This window comes from Anolis sagrei, chromosome 4 (assembly GCF_037176765.1).
Source record: "Anolis sagrei isolate rAnoSag1 chromosome 4, rAnoSag1.mat, whole genome shotgun sequence".
Classification (NCBI taxonomy): domain Eukaryota; kingdom Metazoa; phylum Chordata; class Lepidosauria; order Squamata; family Dactyloidae; genus Anolis; species Anolis sagrei.
The window spans coordinates 221,956,530-221,980,980 of NC_090024.1; the positions used below are offsets into that span (position 1 = coordinate 221,956,530).

The window sequence follows — 24,451 nt, forward strand, 5'->3', positions numbered from 1 at the left end:
CCCCGGGTATTCATGGATTCTACATTCAGAGGTTCAACCATTCACATGTTGATTTTTTTTAAAAAAAATCTGAAAACAAACCTTGATTTCCCCATTTTTCTCTGAGGGAAACCATTTTTCTATTCTATTCATATAATGGGACTTGAACATCCACTGATGTTGGAACTCGAGATCCTGGAAATCCTGGAACCAAACCTAAGGTAATAAGGGTCCATGACATGTGTGATTATTTGCAATTATTTATGCCCAGGCAAGTGATTGAAAGGAGTCCAACCTCAGGCTGCAATTATAAATGAATTTATGGAAATCCAACAAACTCAATTAACTTCAGAGTACATGTTTCAGAGTATCAGACTATATGGTAGAAAGCTTTCTGTACAGAGTTAGTGTACTGGTTCATCTCAGCATCACTTATGGGGTTTCAGGTAAGCTCTTCTTTGATTTCTGCCTGGAGAAGCCAGCTGAACGAGGGACCTTCTGCATCACAAAACACATACTTGATCACTGAGCTACAGTGCTTTCTTGCAGTCACTGAAGAATTCATATACCAGAGTTGTGGTCTGTTCTTCTCAACCTGAACTGGCAATGGTAAAGATTAAGCTTAGGACCATGCAGAACACAGAGCTACATTTGCTCACTCAGAATTCGGTGGGACTTACTTGAAAGTAAACCTATTTATTATTAAAGTAGATATGTATATTAATTCAAAAATAGTTGTACATATACAACCACAACACACATCGTTTGTGCTATGGATAATTATAGTAAAAGAGAAGTCTATGTATTTGCCTCTGCAAAGTGGGTGGGCAATCCTTTAAACTTAATTATGTTGTGATACTTTGGAAAAGAAATAGATTATTCTCCAACACTGGCTTTTTGTTGCTGCTCGTTTTGCATCTCAGGCAACACCAACGCAGGTCTGTGGCTTTATAGCTGGGAAATAGGATGAGACACATAAAATCTTATAAAGTGTGTGTTTGTGTGAGGGCAAAAATGAAAAGAAAAAGAGAGAGAAAGCCACAAATCTATTTTGATTATTGTGCAAAACTGGATTCACTTACTTGAAAGGAGCCTGAGAGTTTCTCTTTTGAAGACCCTTAGCACAATTTTGCAGTGGTTTGTGGGGAAGTAGATGGCCCTGTGACTCGTTTGCTGGGAAGCATGACGACATCTTTCAAACGAAGAGAGAGCTCTAAGCCTTCTGGCCTGAATTATCTGCTAACACAAATAATCAAATTCCAGGGACCACACGGCTCTGGCGCCACTAAACCAAGGGGGAGGCTTGGCCCCGGCATTACATTAGCAGGTGGCAGCTCAAGCTTGAACCGCACAAGATATTCAAGTGTAGTACACACAATTTCTGGATGGGTCTCTAAGGAAGCCGGCAACCCACACAGTATCGTGGGAAGTTTTTAATGGCTTGCTTAAGGCTAGGCCTCTGCAATGTTTATATTAATACTTGCTTGCTGGATAGCCACTCATTTGGGTCTCAGCTGGAAATCTGTCCAGCAGCTGAGAAACATCTGGTCATTAACCTTAGACAACATCTAATCTGGTAGCCCGGGACTGGAGTTCTCTCCGGAGAAAATGACGTTTGGCAAGTTTTCCAATGAAGATCTCCGTTCCACCACTGTTGGTTCTAAAGCACCAATTGCCACTGTAAACATTTGTGTTTATTGCTCTGGAATATGGAGGATGCATCCTGTTTCTGTAACTAGGAATTAACATTTAAAACACACAGAGAGAACACTGAGAGGGAAAGGGGAGAGCCAAGACAGAATAGCAGTGTAATGGACTCTTGTTATGCTTGGACACAGAAGACTGAAATTCATACCCCTTCTGAGCCTAGAAGCTGATAGGGCGACCTTGAATGAAGTTTTATCTCTCTACTTTGTCTACTTCGCAAGGTGGTTACTGTGATAAGATTTGGCCTTAAGGAAAGAATCACAAAGGCTAGACCTTGCATTACTTTAAGGAAAGTTTTGAAATGCTTAATGTATTTGGTATCATCTTATTTATAATATCAACAAATGTTGCCTACCACTGACTCCTTCACCCTCTGGCCCGTTTACATGGCTAAAGTCTCAGAGTTCTTCTGTCTTGCTCAGCCAGTTTGCAACAGAGCTTCCCGCACTGTTTAAAAAACAAACTAGGCATTTCTCCTCTTGGTTACTGGGAAGCTAGGAAAATATAACATACCAGCAGCCACTCAAACAGGGCTTCAAAAGCAACTGAAATGACCTTCTGTGTATTAGATGACATCTTTGGCCACTTCCACACAGCCAAATAAAATCCCCCATTCTCTGCTTTGAACTGGAATATATGGCAGCGTGGACTCAAGATAACCCAGTTCAAAGCAGATATTGTGGGATTTTCTGCTTTGATAATCTGGGGCTGTGTGGGGAAGGGCCCTTAATGCTCACATATTACAAATTAAAATGAGCCAAAATGTAACTTCTAGAGGCCCTAGGATGGAGCTGAAATTTAATGACATCTTTAGTGTAGTCCTTCCAATTGTAGGGGTCCCATATGTTGTCGGATTACAACTGCCAGTACCCCTGACAACTGCTACAGGCTGGCTAGAGATAACGAAGACTGTAATCCAACACTGTCTGGGGATCCAGTTTTGAGAAAGACCCTGCTCCCTTACCCTCAATATTATTGATCTCGAACTACCTTCAGCCAAGAACAGCACAGCTTATGGTCAGGGATAATGGGAGTTAGAATCATAGAACTGGAAGGACCTGCAAGAACCATCTAGCCCAATCTCATGCCATGCAGGAAAACACAATTAAAGCACTCCTGAAAAATGCTCATGCAATCTCTGCTCAAACCTACTCCACTATTGCACATTTCTAACGGTAAAATGGGTCTCTGAATGTTTAGATGGAATTCCTTTTCTTGTAAGTTGTGTCCAGTAGCTGAAAAGACACACACACACACTTTTTGTGTGTGTGTATATATGTGTGTATATATATGTATATATGTATATTTGTGTGTGTGTGTGCATACACACACACACGCACACACACCTAAACTTTAATACTGTGTTGATAGTAGCTCTAGTTTTGTACAATCACTTACTCAGTCTGAACAAAAGTATGGTTTTTAGTTTTTAAACACTCTGCAAAGCATGCGACTTTTGAAACTTAGGAGCTTGCAATATAACATGAGATATTGCTTCTCAAAAAAGTTATTCCAGAGAATCTAAGGCTTGATAACCTGAATTTCAACCAAGGCTATATGAGCTACATATAGCCTTGGTTGAAATTCCCAAGCCTTCTGCAGGTGTTCAGTTCAGACCTCCAGTAGGAGACATCTGTTCTTCCTCAGGTGTCTGGAGGGTGACGAAGGAACAAATGCAGGCAATAGATGGGATGGCAGAATTGAGAAAACCGAACTACCAATTCTTTGAGTCCCCTCGAGGTAGAGAAAGGTGGGATACAAATAGAGTAAGTAAATAAATAATTTCCAGAATCTCTTAGCTGTGTTGGGAAACCTAGCATAGATTACATATCCCAGAATTCCACACAGCACACAAGCACTGGAATGCTCTGCAAACTGCAAAGCTTAAGGTGCAAATTATGCCCAGTATCAAGTTCTAGGAGCACAATGTTTAAACTGGCATTTTGGTTTGCGATGCTGAAAATCCCAAAGTAGCCTTCTGTAAAAAAAAAAAGAAAGTAATAAATTCCTTAACTAGCAAGTCATTGCTCTATCATGACATCCTAAATTTGCCACTCCACTCTTCATAGAATCATAGAGTTGGAAGAGGCCTCATGGGCCATCCAATCCAACCCACAAAATTGCCTGTGTGCTCTGTTCTGGGAATCTTCATAATGGTATGGCCAGCTCTGTTAAATACTGTGGTTTTAATACCGAGCTAAGGACCATTTATATTAGAAGTCAGTAGCTGTGTCCCTCTCAGATGTTTTTGGACTCCAACACCCAGAATCCCTCACATGGATAATGCCTGCTAGAGCTGATAGGAGCTGTGGGTTATGGAGGAAAAGCCTTTGGCCTACCCAATTAACTGTTCTTAACCAATTGGCTTGATCTTAAGCAACTGATCTTACACGTTACTGAAATGGTCAAACTGAAAATTGGATCTTGACATTTCAGCTAAATATCTTACATAAAATCTTACATGGTGAAGAACTTCATAGGCATGTGCACAGACTAGCAGAAACTCAAGCAATATTTTTCATACCCTTTAAGCCAATCACATTCAAAATTAGCTTTTTAACATGCTAAAATGACTTTGATAATATTCAAATCAAGGCTTTAGACTTCAGAAATAAATATTTCCTCTGATTATGTCTGCTTTGACACCTGCACAGATGAGATAAGTATACACAGTAGAAGGAAACAGAAAGAAGAGACTCCTTCATACCTGCACATGCAAATCACAGAAGATGTATTTCCTGTATCAGCTGGAAACCAAAATATCTTTTGAGATAATTTCCAAATTGTATTCCACATCTGTTATTCACTTTGTTTAAATGCCTGATTTGAGATCTACCGTCTCTTTTCCTGCCTGTACCTCACCCACATTGGAAGCAATCTATATAAATAAAAATGTAATGTTCGTTTGTGGGATTAATATATCTCAAAAACCACTCGACAAATTAACACCAAATTTGGACACAATATACCTATCAGGCCAACGAATGATCATCACTCATAAAACACTGAAAAACACAGCAGAAGAGACTTAAAAAGCCCCCCCCCCAAAAAAAAATTACATGCATGTGCAAAACCACATTAGGAAGAAGTTCCTGACTGTGAGAGTTGTTCAGCAGTGGTGGAGGCTCCTTCTTTGGAGGCTTTTAAACAGAGGCTGGATGGCTATCTGTCAGGGGGGCGTTGAATGCAATCTTCCTGCTTCTTGGCAGAATGGGGTTGGACTGGATGGCCTATGAGCTCTCTTCTAACTCTATGATTCCATATACGTAAACACACATATATACGTATATACACAAATATATACACATACATACACACACACAAAACACATATACACAGATTGGTTCACAGCAATGCGTGGCAGGGGACGGCTAGTGTACTAAATAAAAGCAGTGGTGTTGCTTGTTGCTTTCTTTAAAGCAACAACAGACAAGAACAAGGATAATACTTGGAGTTACTCATAGAGCATTGTTTATTTGTTATTAGGGATATTTTGTTGGGAGGGCTATGTATTGTTTAAGGTATTTTAGTGACTAAATGGAACAAAATGAGGAGACTGTTACTCATAAATAATAAACCATTCTTGGAAAACAGTAAATGAAGTGATAGGAATCTTGTAGCAATTTTATAAGCATTTTACATACTAGCCCCAGCAATCCACAGATGGTTCTTCCCTCTTAGTCTGGAGGTTGGGTTGTAAAAATGCATTGTTATCTGCAAAGAGCCTGTACTGATGCAACAGTGACAGCAAAGAACGATCTCTTCATTATCATCAGTACAAGTACAGTTGTATTTAGGACACGCTGTATTTAGATTTAGAACAATTCTTTCCCTACTTCCTACTGCATTATTCACAGCTCTTTTCAAAACAAAACACACCAACATCTAGTAACTGAAGAGAAGCGGTACTTGGAGAACAAGGCATCAGCAGCCGTTCAATGGTTGATCTGGGCTTTCAGAGTCTGCAGCCAGTTAAACCAGTCAGATTAAAACCCTAAAGACTATTTAGTATCTTTTCATATATCAAAGTCTTAAGAAGGATGTACAGTTCAAGTATTTGAGGGGAAATGAACTCTCCTTGATAAAGAAAGCGGTGATAGGTTCCATCACCCACAAGGTGCTACCTACACCATGCACTGATAATTATAAACCTAGTGGACCAAACTCATGGTTGAAATGGTGAACAGGAATCTCTGAGATTCTCTGAGAAAAAAAAGAAACAGTTTCAAGGCCGTATGAAATTGATATTAGCAAGGGAGGAGTTTAAGGCTATCATGATCTCTCCCTTATCTACCATCTGAGGCAGGTGGGGATGGGAGAATGAGATGAAGATCTAGTTCTAATAGTTGATCAGCATGGGTTTCTGAGTCTCATAGAATCAGAGTTGGAAAAGACCTTGTGGGCCACTCCCTGCCAAGAAGCAGGAAAATCGCATTCAAAGCACACCTGACAGATGGACATCCAGCCTGTTTAAAAGCCTCCAAAGAAGGAACCTCTACCACACTCTGGGGCAGATAGTTCCACTGCTGAACAGGTTTTACAGTTTGGAATTTCTTCCTGATGTTCAGGTGGAATTTTCTTTCCTGTAGTTTGAAGCTCGTTCCGTGTCCTAGTCTCCAGGGCAGCAGAAAACAAGCCCGCTCCCTCCTACCTATGACTTCCCCTCACATATTTATACATGGCCATCATGTCTCCTCTCTCAGCCTTCTCTTCTGAAGTCTAAACATGCCCAGCTCTTTAAGCCGCTCTTAATAGGACTTGTTCTCCAGACCTTTGATCATTTTCATCGCTCTCCTCTAGACACCTTCCAGCTTGTTGGTATCCCCCTTCAATTACGGTGCCCAGAATTGGCCACAGCATTCCAGGTGTGGTCTGAATAGAGGGGTAGCATGACTTCCCTGGATCTAGACAGGCCAAAATCCCATTGGCTTTTTTATCTGCAACATTACATTGTTGGCTCATGTTTAACTTGTTGAAGATAGGGACCACATTTGCCTTCCTCCAATCTGCTGGGACTGGTCCTGTTCTGTAAGAATTCTCAAAGATGATTGCTAGTGGTTCTGAAATACCTTTCGCTAGTTCCTTCAATACTCAATTGTTTGTTTCGCAATAACAGCAGCAAATAGCTCCTCCTCACACTCATAATCATCCTCATGAAGTAAGTATTTCGAATAACCAGGACTTTGTTTGGCTCTATTCAGCTCAAAACAAAAGCTTGATGCAAACAACAAAGTAGATCCCACAAGCATGTCTGTTCCTTTCTTTTGATGGTGTACAAACTATATGTGTGGAGTGCAGCATGTGAACAGTCATGATCCTATCACTATCATGCTACACAAGGGATACAGAGCTTTCCTGATACCTGGTGAGGATGAAAAACAATATTTCATTTAAAATAATGTAGAGTGAAATGTGGGGAAGTTTAATCTGAACTTGAGTTTTTCTCCCTGCAAGTAACAGTGCATTTCTTCTGTCGGTCGTCTAGCACCCTCTGCTGGTGAAATCATATCTGTGTTTATTTATCCCTATTGTGTCCTGCTCCCCTCCAGTTCTGTAGCCTCATTTACATGGACTAGTTTCATTCATGCTGGAAATGTTTAATTCATCATAGAAAGGAATACTCAACCAAGGGCCCTACCACAATTATCATTTCTATGGTAAATGACAAAAACTGTCATAATACAGCTTGCTTTTCTATTCCAGGGATAAAGAGAATCTTAGTATACATCCGACAGGGAGCTCTGGTGCGGGCTGGTCCATGAAGTCACGAAGAGTCAGAAGCGACTCAATGAATAAACAACAACCACTTACTACACCCTGTGAAGTATTAAGCTCTGGGTTGTAGAAGATATGCACTCTGATGAAATTTCATATCTTTTCTTATTTCAGATAAAACTGCAAAAGTTTTAAAGTTTACTTATAGTTTACTGATTCTGTAATATTATCTACCCTTTTGTAAAAACAAAACAAACACAAACCCACCACTTGGAATTGTTTTCCTGAAATGACTGTGATATGTCCAACAATGCATGCAGGAATGCTAGCTGACAGAATTAGTCTATGCCACTCCTTGTTAACTGCAAAGCCAAGACAGATCATGCAAAAATATGCTCTCATGTTCAAGCTACAGGTCTATGACTCTGCTAAACCTGCAAATGAAAGAAAAAAGTGTTTACGTTTCATCTTTGTCTATCAGCTCCCATTTAAAGTCCAGATGAATGCAATGTAAAGGGGGATATTTAAGTACCAATAGCATTTCTTATAAAATCATAGAATTGGAAGGGATCCTGAGGGCCATCCAGTCCAACCCCGACATGCAGGACCACACAATCAAAGATCTCCCACAAGATGGCCATCCTGCTTCTTACGCTTTGCACATTTGGGTTGGAACTGGAAAAAAATGCAAGTACAGTACAACCTCATAACCGCAAGGAATAATTTCGGAGACACACATGAATGTCAGAAATTGGATAAAAGTGAACCTTATATTTTAGCTATACAGTTCTTGGGCCAGAAGCACACAGGAGAATCTAGAGAGCCCCAAAAATACTTCTGTGAGGGTGGAGGAAAGGGTTTTTTGGATCATTAAATTCATGGATAAGGAAGGCATACTATAGTACCGGAACATTTCTCCAAAAAGAAAAGTAGCATCCTAGTTGATTATAGAAGCACAGAAGACCAGGCATTTTGATTCTTAGAACAAAACAGCAGAAAATAAACCACACCAGACAGTATTTCAGAATATATGCATCAAGACAGGGGCACACATCACATGGCAGAACAAAGGTGTTTCAGAAAGGAAATTGCATATGTATTATTCAGTCAAGTATAGAAATGTATCTAGAACAGTGACTCACTGTCATCATACTTGTGATTTTAAAAAGCCCATAATATGAAATTATCCCAGATTCCAATTATCCCATCAATTTTGCAGGGCACTGCCATGTACTCCCTAATTAAGATTTTTATTGCTAAGAATCTTAAAAAACAAAATCGATTATAAGATAAACATTGAATAGGAATTGGCACCAATCAAGGGGGAATTCCCCAGTGAAATTATAGCTCTGCTGATATCCCTGGAACTACATAAATTCTGCTGAGTTCCGCCACAAAATTCAAGCATGTCAATGCAATGTCCACAGGGGGACCGCAATAGGAGTTCACACTCTAAATATAAATACAATTGGAGCACAGTAATATTAATGCACACTTTTTATTATATTAAAATCAGGCAATGGTCTGATACAATAAAAAGGCTGCTTATGGAATACTGTTATGTTAAATTTTTAATTACAGAGGATGTTAAATCCTTACAACTAATATTCTCCTCAAAAGAGTTAATGGAAACATCAATTGTTCATTGACTTGATAGCTTCTGCTTTTAAATGTGACATTTCTCTTGTCTTTCTTTTTTTTTTTACACAAACACTGAATTTTTATTCATAAAACTGAAAAGGAGGACACTAGATTGTTTGCATTTAAGCTTGCATCCAAGGTTCAGCAGTCAGTGGTCCGAAACAAGAAGTCCGAAAAGGAAGTGATTTGCCAGGAAGCCTTGCCGATCAGTCCCTAAGCCAAAAAGCATGGCCTTGCCGTCCCATTCTTTAGGAAAGAGTCCTCCTCTCTGCAAAGCATCGGAACAACATCTCCTCCCTCGTCTCTACGTTGGCAGGCTCATATACATGGCGCTCAAACAGAGGTAGTGACCTTCAGCTCAGAGAGCTGGAGTGTTTGTTTCAAATGTCTATATAGGGAGTCTTTCCACAATGTTTGGCCATCCTGAATAGGGCTTAAGCGATCCTGGTAAATTACTGCTCTTTTCACCACATCAAAAGCCTATCTAATAACATCAGCCATGGCCAGCTTGGAGGTGTGGAAGCAATGCTAGCGAGCAAAGACAGACAGACACTCTTGTTTTCTCAGCCGGTGAAGACTAAATTTATAGTCCCCCCTTTTCCCCCCAACAAAAAGGTGACAAGCATGAAGCAAAAATAATAATAACAACAATAATAATAACAACAACATCAGGCAGTTTGCCAGCCACTTACCTTTTTTTTTTTTTTTTTTTTTTGGCCAGGAGGAAAGGAAAGGATCATAGGAGGGGCAATAAAGAAAGCAGCACCCCAACTATGACAAAGAGGAAACAGGAAAGATTGAAAGACTCCCCTCCCCAGATCTATTGTCCCAAAGCCTGCATTACTGGGGAAAGGGTGCCACAAAAATCCAATCTATGCCTTAGCCAAAGATTATTGGAAGAAAGAAGAGCCTGCCCCAAATTAATATTGTGTTCTTCAGAAATAAAATTAAAAAAAACAAACAAACCCCAGACACATTCAGCATTTTACTAGAGCTTGCACAAAGGGAGGGATGACTGAGGATATCAACACATCCCATTAGTAGTCCATATAGCCCAGCCGAGGACTAGGAATTGAATCCTTTGGGCACAAGACTTTTTGGGATGTTATCTTGAGAAAGCCCTGCTGGAATGAATGGGAACTATGCAAGAGCACAACAGAGCTTTCACACAGCTGAGTTCTTTTCACAGCAGCCTTCGCAAGAGAACCTCCTCATAGGTGAGTGCCTTTTGCATCTACTCTAATAAATAGCCCTGAGCATAAACTCTATTGCGATTAGGAGGGGAGGAGAGAGAATGGGGAGAAATATAAACCCAGGCCAAACACACAGCATTGTGATTGTGTGATGTATGCTTTTTTATGCATTTTCACAGTTGAGTTCAATGTGCCACACTGGTCTTGACAGTAATAAATTTAAATAGACTTTTCTTGATACCAGAAGTTCAACTATGTGGACAGTGGTTACACATGACAGCATTATTTGTTATAGCACAAACTTATTTTCAAATGAAAAAAATTAGTATCATTTACAGTATCTCAAGATAGACTTTCCTTTGCATGGGAACTTCCTTTCCAGTACTTGGGAGGTCTACAAGATGCATCTAGAAAATTTACTACTGTGGAAAATGAAGAGAGCTTAAGTTGAATGAAGGGGCATGATTTTTCTGTTTGTTTTTCATTAATTACTGTAACATTGTCCTTCGGGTGGTTGAGGGAGTTTCATATTTTCTTTAGACATCATTAAACGCCGAAGCTCTTGCAGAACGACTTTGATACTATAAGAATTCTGCCATTTTGCTAGGACTGATATGGCTCTTGGATCCACCTGGAAATAAATGAAAAAAACACAACTATCAAAAAGCTTATTTTGCACCTAATCCCATTCAGTACTGAAAAACACCAAGGCCAATAAAGTACCTAAAGTAATACCGTATTTCTTCCATTGTAAGACACCATCGATTGAAAGGCATGGCCTAATTTCAGTACCAACAACAATACCAAAATACATAAGATACACCTGTAATTCTAGGACCCACCCCATTTTTAGAGATGTTTATTTAGATGGGGAGTGAGTCTCTGAATAGAAAAATTACAGTAATAAATTACACAAGAGGGCTATTGAGATTTATTTCTTGAATCTCCAAATACTCTCAAATGCTACATATTCACCCATTTTGCAATTGAGAGAATACTGAAAACCAGTTTGTGATTTAGCATGAAATTGGGCAGATGAAAACATGAAAGCTGGTTTTTTTTTTATTGTCGCCTAAGGCTGAAGGTTTTACTCAGCAGATAAATTAATAAGATCAAAGATCAATCAGTAGAGTCAAATTTAAAATACCATAAAGGTATCTTTGTTAAGCTTTTAAGGACAGATCTAGTCATCAAAGGGTGAAGAAAAACAGGAGATATATTTTTCCTTTCCACTTTGTTTATGAAACTGTAAAGCCTAAATCCAATTATTAGTTCCACTGGATCAACGTAAGCTTGGCAAACCAATATTTATGCGACTTCTACTGATACAAAAGAAATAGGGTCTAACTCTAATAGGGTCTAACAATTGGATTAAGGCCTACATTTTCACAATGTCTGAAGCAAGACACTTCTATTTAGTTTTTTGTATAATGCAAAATCCCTTAAATTGGAACAGTTCAAAAGTGAATTATGAAAAGATGAGAACAAAAATGTATCAAGATATGGCTGCAAAACCATTATACTTTTGTGTTTACACTAAATGAGATATTGCAGACATATTTATACAGGTGCATTTAATTATTTACTGCTGAAAGCTGACAATGTCTGTTGTGATAGAAATAGTGAAGCACTTACCACTCCATTAGAACTATTTATTCCATTCATATTAATTTTTGTTACAAATCTTACAAATGGTGGTGCTTCTGGATATTTAGGCCCACATTCTATTTTAAGGCTGTATATTCTGTTTTCATAAATTGTCTGGAGGAAAAAAAATCAATTTTAGACAATCCATTTAAAGAAGAATGAAGAAAGGCTACATTTAAGAGAGTTTCAGGTTACCACAATTGTATTTTCTCTCCTCCCCATATCCATGATAATAAACGTAACTTTCCTTGTACTAACTTCATGCTATAAGTTAAAACAAGTCTGGCAATGCAACTGGACATCTTGTTTTTTAAATTGAAGATCACGTTTACTCCTTTTCTGGCCTATAATTAATTTCAGCATAAAAATTCTCATTTGCCTCTGAACAAACTTTGATCATTTTATGATAACCAGAGAGAGATAGGTTGCTGATAAGGTAGGAGGATATGTGAGTTGGTATTCTACTAAATGATTGTTTGGATCCAGTATTTGCTGCACCAGATGAAGGTATTTTTCCTATGAACATCTGCATGTCTATACCATGAATGCCCACCCCGTGAGCCTTAGTCTCTCTCAAAAATAAAACACTTCCCTGGACAATTTTCTTGCCATTTAAGTTCAGTTTTATGGAAATGATGTGAAGAATTGCTGAACCTCTCATAAACAAAAGTGTTAGCTGTTTGCTCAATTAGCCCTCACATCCAAGCCCAAGTGTGATGAATTAGACCATATTCAGAGTGTCTAAGGCCCCTTCCACAAAGCTGAATAAAATCCCACATTATCTGCAACTACCAATTATTATGAAACTTTAAGCACAATATAGCTAAAACACCATATGGCATTTTATGAAATTGTTATCTAGGAATTCACTTAGTCAAGTACAATGATGCCCAGTGGTTGTTTTCTTGAAATGGTATAAGGAACAAGGAATAGTGCATGGATGTTTCAAACAGCAGTTCTAGCAAAACAGCAATGAAGCATGTGGAAACTTTTGAGACCAACAGACATTATGACAATGTATTGTCAAAGGCTTTCATGGCTGGAATCACTAGGTTCTTGTAGGTTTTTTCGGGCTATAGAGCCATGTTCTAGAGGCATTTCTCCTGACGTTTCGCCTGCATCTATGGCAAGCATCCTCAGAGGTAGTGAGGTCAGACACGCATCAAGGAACATGAAAGGCACTGCAGACTACTTCAACCAGAGAAGTCAGCCATAGCAGAGCACCTGATGAGCCAGCCTGGACACAGCATATTATTTGAGAACACAGAAATGGTGGACCACACCAACAACCACCATGTCAGACTACACAGAGAAGCCATTGAAATCCACAAGCATGTGGACAATTTCAACAGAAAGGAAGAGACCATGAAAATGAACAAAATCTGGCTACCAGTATTAAAAAACTCTAAAATTACAACAGCAAAACAACAGAGGGGAAACAACCAGGCACAGATTAACACCTCCCAGCAAGAGATTTTCCCAGGCTCAGGCAGGCCTTCAAATGCTAATGAAGGTGATCAGCTGAAACATTCACACCTAACTGGAGCAGGGAAGAGCTCCTTGCCCCACCCCAGCCATTCCACAGATATATAAACACATTGTCCTAATTCCAACAGACCTCACTACCAAGCATCTGAGGATGCTTGCCATAGATGCAGGCAAAACGTCAGGAGAAATGCCTCTAGAACATGGCTCTATAGCCAGACATTATGACAGTTCTTTAGACAGAAATGGTTTGATTTCAGAAGGACAGTTGTGCTAGTTTGCAGTATGAGGAGGGGAAAAGAGTTTGACAAGTTTTACTTGGTATAGGCTTTTGTAAATTGCAGCCCACTCACATCTTAAGAGTGGGATGAAGTGGACCCTTATGCAAAATCCAATTTCTTAAACTTCGAAGTGCCATATGAGGCCCCTTCTACACTGTCATATAATCCAGATTATCAAAGCAGATGATCTACGTTATCTGCTTTGAACTGGATTATATGAGTCTACACTGCCATATAATCCAGTTCAAAGCAGATAATCTGGATTTTATTTGACAATGTAGAACTTTAGTTTACTGCAGCGGTTCCCAACCTCCAGGTGTTTTGGACTTCAATGCCCAGAAGTCCCAGCCAGTTTACCAATTGTTAGGAATTGTGGGAGCTGAAGTCCAATACACCTGGAGGATTAAAGGTTAGGATCCACTGGTTTACTGGAAACAAGCTTTCACTAAAGGATGGTCTGAATTTCTGAAGATTTTGGCACCAAAGCATAATTTAGTATTATTTGCACAAAAGGAAAGCAGTCCATTGTTTCCCGCTCCTCTCTCCTTCTCATCTTGAAACAGGAAGAGGAAGTTTTATTTTAGTCAATTCTTAGTTTATTGTTACCTATGAACAAGGGGCTGTGGTTTAAACTCTAGCTGGTTAATCAAACCAGGGTTTGTTGTTAGCTTGCATGTGAGATTGTCTTTTAAAAATGGTGTTAGGTTGCCTTTAAAAAATTAATCTCAGTTTATACATAACAAGAAGTCACAAATTTTATAAAGACAAATTGACATCTTATTCAATCTCCCAACTGCATAGAGGAGGAAAAGCGAGGGTACAGCATGTTAGCACAAGGCTATGCTTCAACTCTTTTCTGCTTGTTCATAGCAGTTTAACATTACATAGTTATACTCCCAGGTTATCAAAGAGGTATTAAAAATAGTTTTAATTTTTCTGGCTTAATCTGTTATATTGTTTAATATGCTTTTAAATTGTTTATTTTGGTTTTTTAAACTGTTTTAAATGGTTCAAGTTGATTTGATTGCACATTAATCTGAAATCTTTAGCTAGAGCAAAATAGAAATAGTTACATTTAAATACATACATATATAATGAACTACGTAGCAATGACAGAAAATTCTAATAGTGTCCCCACAAGTATTCCAACTGACAAGCTTCCTTTGATTTTATCAATAAATTAACACCTAGATTTTTTAAAAATATGATCTACTTATAAACTGATGCACTGTTTACCACAGTGAGAGTAAAAAAGAGACTGAACACATTCTGTAATTGATTTATTCCCAAGATCAAAAAGAAATTTTCCCCAGAGCATTCTTGCCCCACCCCAGCCATTCCACAGATATATAAACCCATTGTCCTATTTCCAACAGACCTCACTACCTCTGAGGATGCTTGCCATAGATGCAGGCGAAACGTCAGGAGAAATGCCTCTAGAACATGGCCCTATAGCCCGAAAAAACCCACAAGAACCTATTTACAGGGTAAGTGAATTTTCTTTAGACTTTATTTAAACCATTGCTTACTCTGGGAGGTCCAATAATCATTCCTGTCCATCTTGTAAGTGTCATATCTTCATCATCTTCAAGACCCCAACTAACTGTTCCATCTCCTACACCTTTCTGACCTTCTTCAAGTTCTTCCAGCAGTCGAAAATTGCGGGGAACCTTTACTCCTGAAAACAAAGCAGAATGAAGACAAAATAAGACTGGATATCTTGCAAGGTATTTCGAATTAGTATGCCAAACATTTTGTTAATTAATAATACAATAACAATGTGATTTTAATGTTTATATTAGGTGGTTTTAATTTTCATGTCCTCATGTGTAAATGTTGTTTAATCTTATTTGTAATTGTCTTATTGATTTTAATGCATAGTTATATCTTTTTTAGATTTATGATTTGGTTTTATATGTATGTGAGGCATTGAATTTTGCCATTGCTTACAACAAATAATGGCAAAATGTTTTAAACCGCTTAGAGTCCCCCTAGGGGTGAGTAAAGAGGTATATAAATGCAGTAAGTAAATTAATAAATACACATATTTACTTAGAAGTAAATCCCGTTGTGGTCAATCAATTTAAAAGTACAAACTAAAAATAGGAAATGACACATGTAAGTGAAAGGAAAGGTTTAAAAAATTATGTACACAGCAGGGCACATGCATTTTACTTAATAAAGAAAAGTAAGATACTAATTTTTTAAACAGATAACAATTTGAAACAAGGGTTAGTGTGTACAGAAAATGTCACTGTTGGAGCTCAGTCTGTGATTGTGTTTCAGGAACAGGGTGCTTTGGATGTGGGGAGTGATGTCAATGAGTTTCAAGATGGCAATGATAGGGTCAATGATACTGATGAAGAGAGTAGTTTCAAAGTGTAGTTTCCCATGAGAATGTCCCTGAAGGGTGTGGGGATGATGGTGTACTCCCTGAATTGCTACCAGAGAGTTCCCAAGATTTGGGGCTTGAAAACAACTCAGTACCTGGCCCAGCTGCAGAAGTTAATGAGCAAATAGATAGACGGCAGAGGATTAGTCAAAGCAGACAAGGTGAAGAGTGGCTTCGGCGTTCTGCCAGGCTCTGGCAGAAAAAGATAAGGGAATCTCAACTAAAGCAAAACCAATTTCTGAGTGCTTGGGATAGCTTAATGAGGGGATAAAAGTCCCAAGTATGGGAAATGTAGCCAGATGAAGCATCGTTTGGAATAAAGTTAAGTTCTCATCCTTGTTTCATGGAAGCCTTGCTTGGAATATTCATGCTTAAGTATTTCTTGTTTCATGGTTTTGATTCTTGGATTTTATGATTGCATACTCATGCCTTGGATTAATGTTTCCTCATTTTCTGGATTATATTAGAGAAGTGTGGACTTTGTTTTCATGGACTTTGCTGAACTTTACCCTGGACTATTTTGTTCCTGCTTATCTTCTTACCTAATTGGGTTTACCTATTTCTTTAAAGTTCTTTTTACTTTGCTGTTTTTTGATTATCTCCAATAAAAGGATTGTTTTCCTATTCAACATGTGGTGTTTAAAGTCAGAGGGCTTTTCCTGTCCTAGAGTGCAACCGTCACAAAATCTAGAAAAACCTGAAGAAGAAACTATGGTGATATGGCCCAGGAGTCATACAATGCAACCAGGTCTGTACAAGTCAAAGAGAAAAAATTGCACCCTGAGGATATTTTAAGTACTCATTATTTGTGTTCCTTTCCTATTTCATGAGGAAGAAAGTGAGGAGAAACAGCACATTTATCACTACATCTGGTTTCCTCTCCCTTCTCATGGAATCAAAGACTTATTGTGTATCTCAAACCACATTTCCATCTTTTGGCTTTCAGGTGCACGAACCATTTGCATCCCTACTGTGTCAATTACGAGAGTGAAAACCTAGCGTCTCAGAATTGTTGACCTCAACAATAGGTTCCATAGTGGGGAAAACAGATAAAACTGACCTCTTCCAAAAAGATAAATAAGGAAAAGCAAGGCAACAATAATGATGGAAGTGCATATCCAAGAATGGGTTAAACAAGCAGGAGAAAATCCCAGTTTTCATCTAGATAATATAGTAATGCAGTTTTTTTGCACGGTTGTTGTAAAATTGACTTTGGCCTATGGCAATCCTATGAAAGAGACACCTTCAAGTCTCCCTTATAGCCAACTCAGGTATTGCAAACTAAGAACCATGACTTCCTTGATTGAGTCTATCCATCTGGAATGTGGTGTTCTTCCTGCATTAAAAAAAATGTACAAATAGCCCCCAGAGTGATCTAGACTGTGCTGTAACATGCCTATATTGAAGAATCATGGTCTCTATGTCTGGAAAAGAAATAATAGAGAGAGAGGAGCGCAGATTGCCCATGTACCCTAGAAAGAATTTGTATTTGCACAAAACATTTATATATTTATGTATTAGCATATTTATATTTGTGTTTACACTCAGCATTTTCAGGTAACATAGTCCCAGATGCTATACTAAAACTTAACTGCAAAAATATTTGGATGTGTATATGCCTAACAGACATTTAACCCAAACTCAACAAAATAAATACCTGCAGATTACTCTAAATTAAATGTCTATATCAAGGCTTGTTCAGGCTTTTTGTTTTCATTTATCTACTCATTCATCAAATGAAAATTGTGCTCCTCAGTTACCCTTTTTCCATTATAATTTATTTACACATGTCAATAATAAACCTGCAAGCAGCATGACATTATTTGATTTGTGTTTATATCATTTAATAAGGGGGGGGGGGGAACCACAAATACACCGATCCATATACCTTACAGCCTCCTTTACCAGACAAACTTCTAGAACAAATTAAGGAAAAATCTTTCAAAGAAAATCTCTAGTTGAATGGGCCATCAGAATTTTACAAAAACACGATCTATAATTTGAACAATGACTTAAGAATGTGCTCAAAATAGTGTAAAGTTACTTTGAGCACACTCTTAACACCCCCAAACTCCAAATATAAGGAGATAATGATGCTAATGCCTTCCAAATTTATATAATTTGGTATAGTTCTATTGTCAGAATATCTGGCTTCTAATTTATTTCAAACAATGAGTACAACTGGAATTTCTTGGATTTAAAATGCATTTGGGTTATAGCCCAAGTGGGATGAGAGTAGTAATAAACAGAAGTTCAACTTATATTGGATTTGGAAAGCATTTGAATTACAGTCCAAGAGGGATGAGAGCTGTAAGAAACAGAAACTCAGTTTACATTGTTAAATCTGTCTGACTGAGAAAAATAAATCCCAGTAGAAATGCTATTACGAGCCAAGATAAAAGCACACATCAATTTAGCATATACCCAAGTCAATCAGACTTCAGATAAACTATGATAAATATTAACTCTTTTGATAAACAGGTTTGGGACTTTGACTAAAATGTATTTAACATTTCTAAACTGGCCTTCATCTAGATGACTTCCAAGTTACAAAGGCATATATAAAAATAAGCAAAATGATATGAATACAATGCTATACAGTTACATTTCACATGTTAGCTGATCCCCTTTCTAGATGGGGTAAGAACCTAACAAACATGATCCATGTCCTTTAGTAAGATCAACATGTTACATATTACCTATGGTGCCAGACTAGAGGCCTTTTGGGGGGAAAAAAGAACCAAATAATGAGGAATTTAAAAAAATAATTTGCTGTCATGCCTGGTATCAAATAATAAAAATACTGTTCTTTTTATTACGACATAATATTTAAATTTTAAAAATACATTTTGAACAAGTAAAATATACAAGGAGTATCGATATAATCCCTAGAACAACTAGACAATTTAAAAATCAAACAAAATTTATATATGGAATTGCTTATAAAAAGGGAAAGGTTTATATCTATATATATCCACAAAATACATAGTATTCATAAAATGCATAGGACAGCAGGCATTGGAGAACAAGTGGTCTTTTGTCTATCAACTATTAATTGGGCATACTCACTGTGTAACTGATATTTATTGCAAGTCATTCTGAGCAATGACTAAGCATTATAAGAAATAAACTAAAATACAAATGCCACAATTTATTTCCTGTGTACAAGTGGCTACTTAATCACTTCCAAGTTCTATTTAAAGGACAGCTCATTGTGGATCCCAGTAAAAAAAAGTCCTTTTGGATTAAAATGTGGTGTGAAGTTAAGGATAGTTTATTTATTGTGTTAGGATTTCTGGGAGTTGAAGGCCAAAACATCTGGGGACTCATAAGTTGAGAACCACTGTGACAAGAGGAAGAGGAATGTATCCCTTTACTGCAAAAATAGAGTAAACCATCATATCTTTATATTGCCAATTCTAAAACAATAAATGGAACAATTTTCTAAGGATCAATTTTTAGCACATATTTCCCAGTGTCTAATTATAATAGCAGGATGAAATTAATTTATTTTAGCACAGGACACACTTTACAGCAGAAGGAATGCCTTCATGACATGAGACCACAAAAATACAATTTCTCAAACTCTGCTCCTCCAGATGTTTTGGACCTCAGCTTCCTCAACTCCAAACAGATGGTAAGCTGGCTGAGATTTCTGGGAGCTGAAGTCCAAAACACCTGGAGGAACAGAGTTTGAGAAACTTTGCACTAAAATGATCAGGAAATGTTCTTCCCCTCATTTCTTGATGCAGCGAAACAAGAGTTATACATTGCTGGTAGTAGTAGAACAATTGCAGCAGTTGTGGAATATATACTAGAAGAATATATACTAGGTAACGGTGCTCCATTTAGAAAAAAAAATGAGATGCAAAGATACAGAATGGGGGACAATGTCTGGCTTGAGAGCAGTACGTGTAAAGAAGATCTTGTAGTCCACATGGACAACAAGTTAAACATAAGCCAACAATGTGATGCCCCCATCTCCTCTGGCAAAATTTTCCTTTCCTTTTAGAAGCTAAATCAGTTTTTCAGGCTAGAGTTTCTTTTATTTCTCACTACATTTCTTATCATACAATATATGATAAAAATATCAATTTCATTGGAATGTGAACTATTTTACTGGAAGTTGTTTGTTACCTTGTTTAAGGAAATTTAGGAAAACGTTTAGAAAACAATACTTCCAGCAAGAGACACCCACAACCCTGAGCCCTAGTGCAAGTATTTAAGACAGTTGTTCTAAGTCAAGGCTGTAATAAAGTAGCACTAGATACAGTGCCATGATTCCTGAATGTACCCGGCTGTTTCTCTACATTTTCCACTGAAATTGAATGATTTTAAATGGAAAACATTAATGGCAGCTTGCACTGACTTTCCGATCAAGTGCCAATCATTTTAGGGCTCACATGCTGTTGCTAAACTACTCACCTTCTTATTACTGCTTGGCCGAGAATCCTGTTCAAACTGTGCAACCAGGATACACACCCTCTTCAGAAATGTAGTGAGAAATAAAAAAAACCTCCAGCCAGAAAAAAATCATTTGCCTTCTAAAAGGAAATAACAACTTTGCCAAGTGCTCTTCTAGTATATATTCCACAACTGCTGCAATACTACTTTAAAATGCACCATATAAGGAGAACCCCTTTCCGAAACAGCCAATTTTGTGTTTTTGGACAGGCAAAGGATGAGAAGGGCCATTTCCAGCTAGTTTCCTCTAACTGAACATATTGCAAGACCATTAACTGTAGAGGCTTCCTCATGACCCTTGGACATTTCTGCAGGAAAACAGCTGGATGCATCCCCGCCCACCCATCTGCTCCCCAACATCATGGAAATGGCCACTTAGGATGGACGATCTCCTGCTTACAAGGGGAGCTTTAGAGGCTAGCATCCAGAGATCTAATTTCAAGATACAGTTATGTGATACACATACTTTTTCCAACAGGTATTGTTTTTAAAACTGTTTTTGGTTAAACCTCTATTTACTAAATTAATGGATAGAGTTCTAACTACAAAGAGTCTGCTTAAAGGAGGACTACCTCGACCAGTGGCTCTCAACCTGTGGGTCCCAAGGTGTTTTGGTCTACAACTCCCAGAAATCCAAGCCAGTTTGCCAGCTGTTAGGATTTCTGGGAGTTGAAGGCCAAAACATCTGGGGACTCACAGGTTAAGAACCACTGATCTAGACTATGTCTGGATCCAAACCATTATTTAAAAAAAAATGAGCAGTTAGAATAACTGAGTGACAATGGGTTTAAAGGCCAATGGCCTTTGGTATAAGGCCATTACTGAAACAATTATCAAATAGATTAATGTTTCTGTTGAACTCTTTAGTATCTCAGAATGTCGTAATGGCAGTTCTAAAAATAGCAGAACTATCACTGAAGCCTTAGCAGAATGTACTATATAAACCTTACACAGCATATATTCTCAAATATCACTATATCACATATCTTGGGGGTTTTTTTCTACACACTTTAACTAAAATGAATGTCGGAAACATTCACAATCTAATGAAAAGGGAACATTGTTGCTATTATTGCTTTTATTTAAAAAGACTGCATAGACAATTGTGTTTTTGGTTACACTTGGTCCCTGTCTATACTGGTTGTGGATTCTCAAGAGATGTAGTCCAAAAAATAACATTTATAACAAAATAACATCAAAAGGGTGGGTGGGGTAGTCTACAGCAGGTAAAGTTGCCCAGTAGCCTTTTAACAGCTATGAAACATGTAAAACTCTCATCTGAGACTTCCTGGTTCAGAGACTTGGCACAAATCAAGCCACAATTTCATTTCAAACTCCCTTTGAACAGGAAATTGGCTTGATGTAGTATATTACTGATTGTTTTAATTGCTCTTAGAATAATTTATGATAGTAGTCTGGCTATTTACTGTGTTCAGTACTGCCTGCTTATTTATTTATTTATTTAATTCATTATGTATACCCGTCTTTCTCTGATGCAAAGCCCAATATTAAATGTTGATGCTTTGTTCTACAATTTTTAAAATGTTTGCTTAGCATTAGTTGTTTTGGGTGTATTTTTCATTAGAAGAAACAGCATGTAAGTTAGTTCTTTAAAAATATCCCTCTTACTCAAGCAGCTTAAAGGTTTTTAGAGCCTATATATACACCTGAAGAACCAACATACAAGAGTTACTAGGACTTTTTAAAAATGTCATTTACTATTTGACAATTTCATTCGCCATATGACCATTTTTAATCCTATTTTATTTGCACATGGTGGGGTGCACAATTTTAGGTATTATGAAATAAAAAGAAAGGTATTAAATTCTGTTCTGACATAGGTTTGGAATGGGTTGAATAGATAGAGGTTGAATGGATGGACGCAGACCCAACTATGAAATCAACTGGTTCTGGGGAACTCTCCATCTAAGCTGCAAGATCAGTGGTTAAAGCCAAACTCTAAATGCTAAACTGGAAATCCAAATGTAGTTTTAAGAAAACAGCAATCAGCAATGTGACTCCTAAACCTTCAAATTCTTAAAAAAATACAGCTTGTCTTTCTCTTCCCGCAACAGCTCAGGACTGCAACAAATTTATTCATCTTGAGGAAGTAGGTTTCATAAAAAACAGGAACACAAAAAGTTTGGAGTGACTGAGATGGAGAAGACTTAGAGATATAGAAAACACAGTTGTTTTGGATATAGCCAATTAATGGACTTCCAAAAATCCTTCGCAAGTGATGCAATCCTGCTTCTTGGCAGGGGATCCGACTGGATGGCCCACAAGGTCTCTTCCAACTCTATAATTTCATGATTAGTTTAAACTCCTGGCAAAGCAATTTGTTTTACTTGAATGGTCTACTAGGAGAACATGAGTAAGAACATGATTCTTTGCACAACCTGCCTGTGAACTATTTAATAGGGATATAGCTGGCCACTCTAGAAAGAGTAGTTGACCTACAAATGCTTCTTGTCTAATCCAGCATGGGTTTTAATTATGCTTTTAATCTAAAAAAATTAAATATAACTTTATGTGATATAATTAATTGCCTATTCACAGGTAGGTTCTAATTCTCATCCTAATGTATGAAAAAACATTTCAAACACCTGTAATCAAAATAAAATTCAACAGAATGCCAATTTTATGATTCTGTACTAAAATCCATTGTTTGTAAAGTGATCAGATGAAATGTTTTTAAACAGGTTTCCATGGATACTGAACAGTTTTCTAAAAATAACATTCTAGTGAGCATGTTTTAACTGTTTTTAATAAGCCCACTTTGACTGTAATTCACTCATAGGAATCGTTTATAAAAAATGGGACAAACCAGAGTATAACATAACCACTTTTCCTCATGAGAAAGTTTAGATGATAACATAGGCGATGTTTACTGAACTATTGCCACCCCCTCTCCTAGTCAACCCCTCCCTCCTGGAACAATCATACATTTCCTTTATCATTCATTCCGTTTGTTGGATAGTAACGATAGTCTGGTTTAATTTCTTCTATTTTCTGTTGCTCTTAGCCTTGGCTATCAGTTTTCCCCATTTCCCTTCACATTTTCCCCTGGGGTATCCATTGGTGTATTTATTTTTCCTATCCATGATGTAATCTTGATGCAAATCGTCTGTTAAATATGCATACCAATGTTTTTTTTTTTATGTTCTTTCGATCCCAGCGCAACTGTAGCTTGGGCTGCAGCTAACATATATTTAAGCCCACTTTGACTGTAATTCACTCATAGGAATAGTTGAAGTATTTCTACACTTTGCCTCAGTCATTACTTAAAATGGGTAACTGTTGTCAAGCATTTAGAAATATACCGTATTTACACAAATACAAGGTGCCCCTTTATTGGCAAAACAGGCATGCCAGAAATGGGGTGTGTATTACATTTGCATAATATGATAAAGCTAGGAGAAGGCTTGGACTGCAGACGAGCAGTTGCGTGCACAGGAGAGGCAGCGGGAGCATGTGCCATCCTTTCTGCCTGTCCCAAGTTGTTCACGCCATCTTCGCCTCCTACTCCATTTCCGGGGCCTGCCGCCTTCACCTCCGCTCACCAGGGTCATCAGGGTCATCACCACCGGCTCCGTGCAGCCTCCATCCTCATTGGACAGCGTAGATTGGGAGGGGATGGTGACCCTGTGTGCAAGGAGGGGCGTCACCAGCAGCAAAAGGCAGCGACCCTGGCTCTGGAGAGGTGGTGCAAAGGGGACAGGCTCTGGGAACAGAGAAGGCAACAGCACCTTAAGGCAGGAAAGGAGGCCTGCGCACGATACTACTGCCTCTCTATTGATGATCTATTGTCATCTCATGGATTTCACAAGGTTTTCTTAAGGAAGAAACCCTCAGAGGTGGTTTTGGCAGTTCCTTCCTATGAACTATAGCCTACAGAACTTGGTAATAGTTGGTTGTCTCCCATAAAAGTATTAACCAGAACAGAC

General features: G+C 38.0%; 1 protein-coding gene across 3 annotated transcripts in view; it reads right to left on the minus strand.

Moving 5' to 3' along the window:
* Nucleotides 1–8,883: 8,883 nt before the first annotated feature.
* The window catches only part of LOC132773140 (ubiquitin-conjugating enzyme E2 variant 1), a 99,325-nt gene continuing 83,757 nt past the window's right edge, over nucleotides 8,884–24,451 (minus strand). For all 3 annotated transcript variants that reach the window (XM_060772126.2, XM_060772125.2, XM_060772124.2), the window contains 3 exons: nucleotides 15,178–15,326; nucleotides 11,871–11,996; nucleotides 8,884–10,866 (listed from right to left, as the gene is read on the minus strand). In XM_060772126.2, coding sequence (XP_060628109.2) covers nucleotides 10,720–10,866; nucleotides 11,871–11,996; nucleotides 15,178–15,326 — 422 coding nt within the window. In that variant the 3' untranslated portion in view covers nucleotides 8,884–10,719. The remainder of the gene's footprint in view (nucleotides 10,867–11,870; nucleotides 11,997–15,177; nucleotides 15,327–24,451) is intronic.